At 30.8% G+C, this 9,527-nt stretch overlaps 2 protein-coding genes and 1 long non-coding RNA gene across 3 annotated transcripts in view; 2 read left to right on the top strand and 1 right to left on the bottom strand.

Moving 5' to 3' along the window:
* LOC122633245 overlaps positions 1-3,648 on the bottom strand; it is a 59,532-nt gene extending 55,884 nt beyond the window's left edge. Inside the window, exon 1 of the long non-coding RNA XR_006328062.1 lies at positions 3,257-3,648. This is a non-coding gene — a long non-coding RNA (uncharacterized LOC122633245). The remainder of the gene's footprint in view (positions 1-3,256) is intronic.
* Positions 3,649-4,565: 917 nt separating this feature from the next.
* On the top strand, positions 4,566-8,898 carry LOC122633234 (sterol regulatory element-binding protein 1). Its single transcript, XM_043820906.1, has 7 exons — positions 4,566-4,780; positions 5,133-5,663; positions 5,724-6,350; positions 6,454-7,386; positions 7,454-7,758; positions 8,181-8,336; positions 8,422-8,898. The coding sequence occupies exons 1-7, from the start codon at positions 4,684-4,686 to the stop codon at positions 8,773-8,775; spliced, it is 3,003 nt and encodes a 1,000-aa protein (XP_043676841.1). The 5' UTR covers positions 4,566-4,683; the 3' UTR covers positions 8,776-8,898.
* A 345-nt stretch (positions 8,899-9,243) lies between these two features.
* Positions 9,244-9,527, top strand: part of LOC122633240 — a 1,868-nt gene continuing 1,584 nt past the window's right edge. The window contains exon 1 of the mRNA XM_043820921.1: positions 9,244-9,402. Coding sequence (XP_043676856.1) covers positions 9,244-9,402 — 159 coding nt within the window. The remainder of the gene's footprint in view (positions 9,403-9,527) is intronic.

A 9,527-nucleotide genomic window follows, 5' to 3' on the forward strand; every position in this document is an offset into this window, starting at 1 on the left:
TCTCTCTCTCTCTCTTTCTTTTTCTCGTTGCCATCGAAAAATATATATATATATATATATACACACATCCAACACTTTACACGATATATTATTACGCGACGCGACGTTGTCTGTATGTGTGAGAGAGTGGCCGCGTCGTTGCCACTTCTCTTCTTGCTTGCTGCTGCTACTGCTGTGCTGTTCAACGAGAAAGAGAGAGAAAGAGAGAAAGAAAGAAAGAAAAAAAGAGAGAAAGAGAGAGAAGCCGAATACGTCTTTCCAGCGTTTCAACTCTCCCTAACCTTACAAAGTTCTTAAGTAGACACTGAGAGATATGAGTATATCTCCTTTAAAGCGTGCTCGCGAATGAATACAGTGGTTCTCATCGCGAAAATTTTTACCTATCTAACGAACTAATTTGTTCTCTTTGTTATTTATTTACGTGTATATAGATATACATATATATATATATATATACATATATATATTCTTATCATAGAAATTCATTTAACGATTTATATAAATAAATAATCATTAAAAAAATTAATACGTATATATATCATATGATAAAAACGTGAGACTCGAGGAAACTTTTTTCTTTCCTTTTCCCCGGACACGTAATCGATCAATTTCGATCAATTTCGATCGAATTAGTTCAAATTACACGTACACGCACACGCACACGCACACACGTTAATTCTTTCTTTTTCTTCCTTCATGAAAATTGATTTTGGCAAATACATCTCATTAGTAACCGAGGAGTCTATAAATTTCTTTTTGAACATTTGCGCGCGCGATAACCCGATTTACTTTGATACATATTCAATTAATAATAACGATAACACAACAATAACAACAATGACAATAATACCGGTTTTGCAGTGAGCACGATCGAAAAAAAAAAAAGAAAGATAAAAAGAAAATATATAAACCGGTTTTATTTAGCACGCTTCTAAACTTGATTTTCATCGTTCGACATTAATTAACCAGGATATTTGAATTTGGCGCTATTTATCGAAACTTCCAGGAAAATAAATTAATCGTAGATTATTACGTATGCATTTACGCATTTACGTATTGCATTATTAATTTCTACGTTATATGATTTCGTTTGTATAACTAAAGATTTCATAAAACATATATATATATATATATATATAAATACACGTAAATATAATCATAAATATCTTTGAAAACATATATCTTTTTAATAAAGCATTTTTAGGCAAAAGTTTATATAAACATTTTTCATCTATTTAATATTAATAATATCTAGTATAAGTTTGGTCCCAACCTTTTGAACATCCTGTATATATATATATATATATATATATATATATATATATATAAAATGTTATATATAAATAAAATGAAATTTTCGTTCTGAAATCGTTCACGTTTTCGAACAGGTATATCGACTCGTAACCAATAGGTTGTACCCAGTGTATAAAACCTGTTGGTTCGCCTTCCTTCTTCCTTTTCGAGGTAGCAGGACAGGTGTCGGTGAGTGAGCTTTCGAGTTTGGGTTAGCATGAAAAGACAGAGATAGAGAGAGAGAAAAAAGGAAGAAAAAAGGGAGTAACCATGCTTAAAACAATAAAAAATGAAAATATGAAAATATTCATAAAAAAGTTAAAATGTAAAAATCGATAAAAACTATAACACCTTGCAAACACACACACACACATATACGCACGTATATATATATATATATATATTATTTAATTTTCAAGAAAAAATTTCCATTTTTTTTCGTTTGGAAAAATACCGTTGGAAATTATTTTAATGGATCAATCGGAAAAGAACGCGCCAAATGCAAAAGAAGATGAATGCTTTCGTTGAAATATATGTGTATATATATGTACATATATATATATATATTTATTTATATATGTATATATATATTCATCGAATTTACGAAACGAAATAACCAATTTTATGCCAACGACGTATTCGCCTTGTTGCAACATCGTTTTAAGAATGAGTCATGGAGTCCCACTTTTTCTTTTTCTTTTTTCTTTCTGTCAATTTTTTCTTGTTTCCTCTTTTTTTTCTCTCCTTAAATTTCGTTAGAACTATTGTAAAATTTATGATTGAAAAAAAAAGAAAAAAAAAAAAAAAGAAAAAGAACATATATATATATATATATACACATATATGTGAGTATTCGATAATGACACATTTTTTCTGTACAAACGTTACATTCCGTTACAATAGATCCTTAGAATGGATTAGAAAATGAATTGACCAATCCAACGACGAAAATATAAAAAATATTCGTTTCGTTTCGTTTCGTTTCGTTAAACATGACTCATGCTTTACAATGTAACTACAAAAATGTTACACTATCCTCGTCATCCTCGTCGTTGCTTTGTCGTCATCTTCTTCGTAGCTTTAAAACGATAAACGAGCACCTATATGTATATATTATATACATACATTTACATGTATATGCGGGAGCTTGTTTGTATGTGTGGCGCAAGTGTTTCTAAGTGCACTGAACTCGGATCGCAACGACGACGTAACAGTATACATATATATGTTATCCATACTATACATATATATATATATATACAATATATATAATATACTAACTATATACATATAATATGCTCTATAAATCGATAAGAAAGTTTGCCACTTCGAAAAATGGGTTTTCCCGTTATAAAAAAAATTTCTTAATAATCATAATCATATATATATGATATATTTATATATATGTGTGTATGTGTATATATATATCATAATCACGAGGAGAGAACAAAAATAACGTAACGAGAATCGATGAAGAGAAATGGGCGAAGGAGAAAAGAAAGAAAAAAGAATTAAAAAAAAAAAAAAAAAGAAAAAGAAAAAAAAACAGAATGTCAAATATCATTCCCACGAGAATCGTGCTATATATATATATATACATACGCGCATGTGTATATCGGTAGCATAAGAAACATGGCCGCGCCGGCTTGTAACCATAGGTCACTTTAAAGAAACTACTACCAGAGTGCAGCACCCAACGAACGATAACGTCAAAAGATGCTACACTAGTGCCACCAATCGACATATTCTAGAACCCGCAGAACCCAATTTTATGAGATAAGTATATATAGATATACATATACATACATTATAAATCATATATGTACATGTATATATATATATATAAATGATTATTCGATTATCTCATTGGTCAAACAATATATATCTATTATCAAAAATCTAATTGATGAAAGTAAAACATTACAAAGAGGAATAAGAAAGAGACTAAGAAAGAAAATCTTACCCTCAACGATTTCTTCGTTTCACTAAACGACGGATTCAAATCTCTACCGCCGTTAGCCAATTTCTAACCGACAGGGAGCGGGTCCTACGTCTTCTATTTCACAAGAACACGTCACTTGTCGTTTAACGACGAACTCACGTTAACGATTATAATACCTTATCGTCACATTAACACACACGGAGAATATAGATCAACAAAAATATTTTATTTTCTTAACGATTTACTCTATGATATTGCACGTAAAAGATAGTCACGTCAGTTCCACGATGACCGCATGGCATGGCGGCGGCCGACACAACTCAACGTATAGCGCTTTAAACGTACGTCACAAACTCTTAACCGAGCTCTGATTGGTTAATCTACGATAACGCTTTGGCGCGAATTTTATCCATCGCGCGGGAAAATATTATTTTTGGGTTATGTTCTTTCCTCTATGTGTTATATATATATATATATATACGTGTCTGTATATGCGTATACGAGTATATATTTTTAATCGTTTCTTGCAATCGTTACGATCAAAAAATTCATCGCGTGTTGTTTCAAACAACGCACAATCGTGTTTTACGAAAAATAAAGAAAAGAAGAGAGAAAAAGAAAAATTATTGTCGTTAACGCGATACAGATATTTACTGAATAAAATAATCCTAAGAAGAGATAGATTCGTTCGTTCGTTCGTTCGTTCGTTCGTTCGTTCCTTACTTGCAAAATTTAAATCGGCTTCTCTTTGTCTTTCCACCAACGAAGATACGATTTCATAATATTGTTTCATAACACATTAATTAATTTCATTGATAAAATATATATAAATATTTACTTACAAAAATCACTTCGATATATCTCGTCGTCAACGTTCGAGAGAAGTAGCATAGACTGCATAAAACATAGAAATACTATAAAGAGAATTTTCACGAAATTGTCTACGTTGAAATATATTTCTGAAAATTGTTCCATCGTGAATATAAGAAGTAAAAGATGAAAAAGAAAAAGACGATATTATTTAAATACTTAGAGAACCCTTAACGATTTATAATATCTATAAAAAAGATTGAATTATATAATTGAAAATTCTTACGCGATTGCATTGCAGTTCATAGAACGTTCAATAATTCGACCAATGAACGAGTCGTATTTTTCTTTCTCATTTTTAATTGGTTAAATTGAATTTGATATAAAATCGAAGCGTGTCAACGTACGTTGACAGTTTTTTAAAATGAGGTTTCTTATCTTACGTAGTATTCATGGTGTTGAATATGAACAATGATGACGTAACATCGTCCGATCGTTACTAGCTCTCTGATTGGTCGACTTACATGTCGTATGATTATTGTCGTTTTTCGTTTATTGCGCTTGACGTACTGCTGACTTCGATATTAAAGATTGTTGTTTTATTCGAGTAATTAATAAATGAAATTATATTTAATAAAATGACCGATCCAGGGGGATGGCCGTCCGCTCAGGAAACTGATTTTTCTTTTCAAGGAAACGATAACTTTAATTTAAACGAAGTTGCTGGTATAGATGGTGAGTTTTGTTTATCGCAGTTTAGATTTTCTTATATATATTTAATAATTATTTTTTAATTAATATCGTTGATCATAATTTTAGTTTTGTTTTTTCTTTTTTTCTTTTTTTTTTTTTAATTTATTTAATATCTCTTTTTTATATTATAATATTTTATTTATATTGTTATCTTATATATCAGAAAAATTAATTTTAAAGAGTTTTGTCTATTTGTGTCAGAAAACTGTCAAGAAAGTATTGTAATAAATTTCATCGTATTATTCACTTTTAATTTTTTTTTTTTTTTTTTTTTTTTTTTTTTTAATAATCATTATTACATAAAAAATTTAATATGACCTTATTCAAATTACAGATATACTTACAAACTGTGAAAGGGAATTGTTAAAAAATGAATCTCTCTTCAGTGATGAAACATTACTTTCTGAATTAGAAGAACCTATGCAAATAGATGGAGATATATTTGACTTTTTGAATCTAAGTAGTAGCGATGAGTTTAAGGATTTCAAAGATACTAATATATTGGAACCTATAAACATTGGAAACGTTTTATCACCACCTGAAACAATAGTTAACAAGCAACAAACTCCTCCGGTTCAAGATGTACCGTCTGTACAAACTAGACCACGTAAAATATCTGTAGTACCTCCACCTACAGTATTCAGTTCACAATATACTATACCACAAAATATGAACATCAATGTTCAATCTCCAGTTGTTACTTTAGCACCTGTTACACCTCAGAGACAGTTATTTTTACCTGCAAAATTATTAAAGTCCGAATCTGTCGTTTATTCAAACGGATCACAAACTATTACATCTAATCCTGTACCACATCAAATACATACCTTGGTGAACACTGCAAATGGAACAGTATTAACTACTGGTAAGTATTCATTATAAATTGTTATTAGAAATATTTGATCAATCGTTATATTCTTTTCAGGAATTCCTGTAGTTTTGGATGCCGACAAAGTTCAGATAAATCGTTTGAATACAAATACTCACGTCGGTGTACCAAGAGTCAGAGAAGTAAAACGTAGTGCTCATAACGCTATCGAACGACGTTACAGAACATCTATCAATGATAAGATCATTGAATTGAAGAATATTATTGCTGGATGTGATGCCAAGTTGAATAAGTCAGCTATATTAAGGAAAACTATCGATTACATAAGGTTTCTTCAAAATTCTAATGCTAAATTGAAAGCAGAAAACATGTCACTAAAATTAGCAACGCAGAGACAAAACATACGTGATTTATTGGCATGCGGTGAATTAACACCACCACGTTCAGACTCTAGCGAACCGTCTCTATCTCCAGCTCCAGCTCCATTGTCTCCAGCCTCACCTTCGTCTGTAAAAGAAGAGCCAGATGTATTACAAAATCTTCATACAGCATCTAAACAAGAAACTGGAGGAATGAGAGATCACACTCGATTGACATTATGCGGTATCATGTTTATGTTTTTGATATTTAATCCTTTAGGTACTGTTATGAACAATGTCGAGAAATTTAATTACAAGTATTTGAATACAAAATTGGATGGACGAACTATTCTTGATTTTCAAGGTAAATATAATATCGATACGACATGTATCAAAATATGATAGAGAATTTAGATCGTTTTCTTATAAATCTTTTTTCTTTTTTTTTTTTTTTTTTTTCAATTTAGAATCGACTGAAACAGATAGCAGAATATGGAGCAATATCTTTATATGGTTCACAAACATGATCCTCTTGATAGGTGGATTATGTAGATTATTAATGTATGATGATCCAATTCTCCCAGCCGACAGTAAAATATTCTTGGAACTTCGACGTTGGAGACGTCAGGCAGAATTTAATATATCTAAACAAGAGTACAGTCAAGCATACAGAGATTTACATCAATGTTTGAAATATTTTAATCGATCGTTTCCATTGTCACGTACCGAAGTTTTTCTTGCCACTACGTGGCAAGTGATAAGACAAATACTTTATAAACTGTGGCTTGGAAAATGGATTCTTTATTTAAATAAATACTTTATCGGAAAGACGGAAAGACAACAAGCGAAATTGTCAGCTATGGAGATAGCAATTGTTTATCAGCACATGTTATGTTTACATTTATCGGAAGGATCCAAAAGTGGAACACTTTATCTTGCTCTTTCTGCTATGAATTACGCAGAAGCTGCGGATGAAAATATGCCAAAGGCACTCTTAGCAGAGATATATGTAAATTCGGCATTATGTTTTAAAAAGTATCTTTTCCCATTTATCCATAAGTATTATTTGGGTAAAGCACGAATGTTATTGTCTTCGTGTGCTGTACCACCAAAATTAAAATGGATTATGAACGACGAAGGTGCAAGATTTTTAGCTACACAAAAATGGCAATACGGAGAACAATCGGATAATGAATTTACGTCGCAAAATAGTAAGGCCGATCCTTTATCGTTCGCAGCACGTGCGTATAGAGAACATTTGATTACACAATGTTTACGTTTATTGACCGGCACTGCTGGAGACTCGCATGCGTCTACCGTCTTGGAATTGGCACGAAATATAATAGCTTCTGCGGAAGTAGATGCTTGTTTCCCAAGCACGGATAAAATCAGTGTAGCAGGTATAAAAATCTGAACGAATTAATGTCAAGTGAATTAACATTTTATATATAATAATATTTATCATAGGTTGCGAAGATGAGGTTGGCCTTTGGTGGGGAGCAGTTATTTGTGCTGCCGCAGCATGGAGATTAGGGGATGAAGATGAAACTGTTTGGAATATCGTAGAAACGAAATTTCCTTATGAAAGAAATTTCCAACTTTGTAATAATAGTAATCGCAGTCCATTGCCATATGCTGTTCTTAATGTTTTACAAGCAGCTAAACATTCTTCTAAAATAGTTTCAATGCGTTTGATGGATCAAGCAGGAATATTCTTGGAGCAATCCATAGTTTATTATCATTGTAAACAACAATCGTCTCAAAATGTTATGGTAAGCTTTATTTGTACATATGATAGATGTTTTTAGATAAACAGAATAATTCTATTCGCACATCTAATAATATCAATTGCGACAAAAGAATATCTGTGACATTTTAATTTTTTCATCTGCGTACACAATTTTTTTCAAGCATGCTTACCTGTTACGAGTGTGCATTGTAGTTGCATTGCATGAAATACAACTATGCAATACTTCTACAGTGCAACTCCTGTGGCAGGCCACAGCACCATGCAATAATCATATACATGTACATAAGCATTCAATATTTTATTTAAATAATATTTTTAATATTATATTAATATAATAATAATAATGATAATGATAATGATAATAATAATAATAATAATAATAATAGTAATAATAATAATAATGATGATGATGATGATGATGATATATTTTCTATATTCTTACAGCTTACACAATTATGGCTTTGTGATTGGTTATTAGAGATACGTACTATCTTATGGCAAGAATTTGATAGCGGATTAGAAAAACCAGTTAGTAATGTATCTCTTGCTAGTTTCCAAAGAGATTTAGCTTGTTTAAGACAGTTATGTCAACATATGTCGGTGAGTAGCCATTAAAACAAATAATAAAGAATGTTTCGCTATGCAACATTTTTAATCTAATTGTTTAATCTAATTTGTTTTCTAGTGCATACTACCAAGAGTATTTTTATATGAAGCTACAGCACGTATTATGGCAGGAGCAGCACCAGTAAAAACACAGATTTTATTGGATCGTAGTTTACATCATAGAAATTCACGTTCTTCTATTATTTGCGGAAAAGATAGATCGCAAGAACAAAATAATGGTGAAAGAGAACACGCATTTGCATTATGTTTAGCATGTCGACACTTACCAGCTTTATTATTGTCTTCGCCTGGTGAACGTGCAGGTATGCTTGCAGAAGCTGCCAAAACTTTGGAAAGAATTGGTGATAGAAAACGACTTCAGGAATGTTATAAATTAATGCATCAACTTGGTCCTGCTATTTCTGTTAATTGAATGTAAATATATCGAATATAATTTATGTGATTTTAGAATCATAAAAGTCAAACTAATTTAAGTGTATTGTACATATCTTTTTTTTTTTTTTTAAATATATACATATATATATATATATATATATATAAATAAAAATTTGTACGATTGTAATTAATTAGGAACATACCTTTGCTCTTCTCGTATTCGAAGTCTTCTTAGCACTGTTCGTTTCGAAGTGTATCGTAGACTGCCTCTTCGATGATTGGATAATTTAATAGATGCGCGTTGTGTATATACGCAGAGTGATCCATGATATATATTTTCATTTGCGCATGCTCACTAGTTCGCTTAGTTTCCGTGAGTAAATGCAGGTGGCGCTGCTGCTTCACTGCAGGTGCATAAAACTACATGTTATTACTGTTGCACTCGATTGCATTTATTAAAAATCTTGATATCTAATGTTAGATATGCGTTAAAATTTCTTTAAACATGGATTCTGATACTGAGTTATTCGAAGACGAAGAGGAGGTTCTTGTATATGTCGAATTTGAAGGATTTGTTAATAACAATATATTTACAAATGGACAACTTCAATTAGATATGGTTGGAATAGATACAGATCATCCCATAATGCAGATTGATGGAAGGGTACTTTTTTTTATAATATGTTATTTCTTTGATATTTTAATTGAATTTATATATTGAAGATTTAATTTAAGATTATCGTTAATTCAAATTAATTAAATGTATTTTTTTTTCTCTCTTTTTTTTTT

The sequence above is a fragment of the Vespula pensylvanica genome, chromosome 12 (assembly GCF_014466175.1).
Source record: "Vespula pensylvanica isolate Volc-1 chromosome 12, ASM1446617v1, whole genome shotgun sequence".
Lineage (NCBI taxonomy): Eukaryota > Metazoa > Arthropoda > Insecta > Hymenoptera > Vespidae > Vespula > Vespula pensylvanica.

Coding starts and splice junctions, on each gene's coding strand:
- LOC122633234 (XM_043820906.1), top strand. CDS start 4,684: ATGACCGATCCAGGGGGATGGCCGTCCGCTCAGGAAACTGATTTTTCT. Junction 5,664..5,723: donor TGGAACAGTATTAACTACTG/GTAAGTATTCAT, acceptor TATTCTTTTCAG/GAATTCCTGTAGTTTTGGAT. Junction 7,759..8,180: donor AATCGTCTCAAAATGTTATG/GTAAGCTTTATT, acceptor ATATTCTTACAG/CTTACACAATTATGGCTTTG.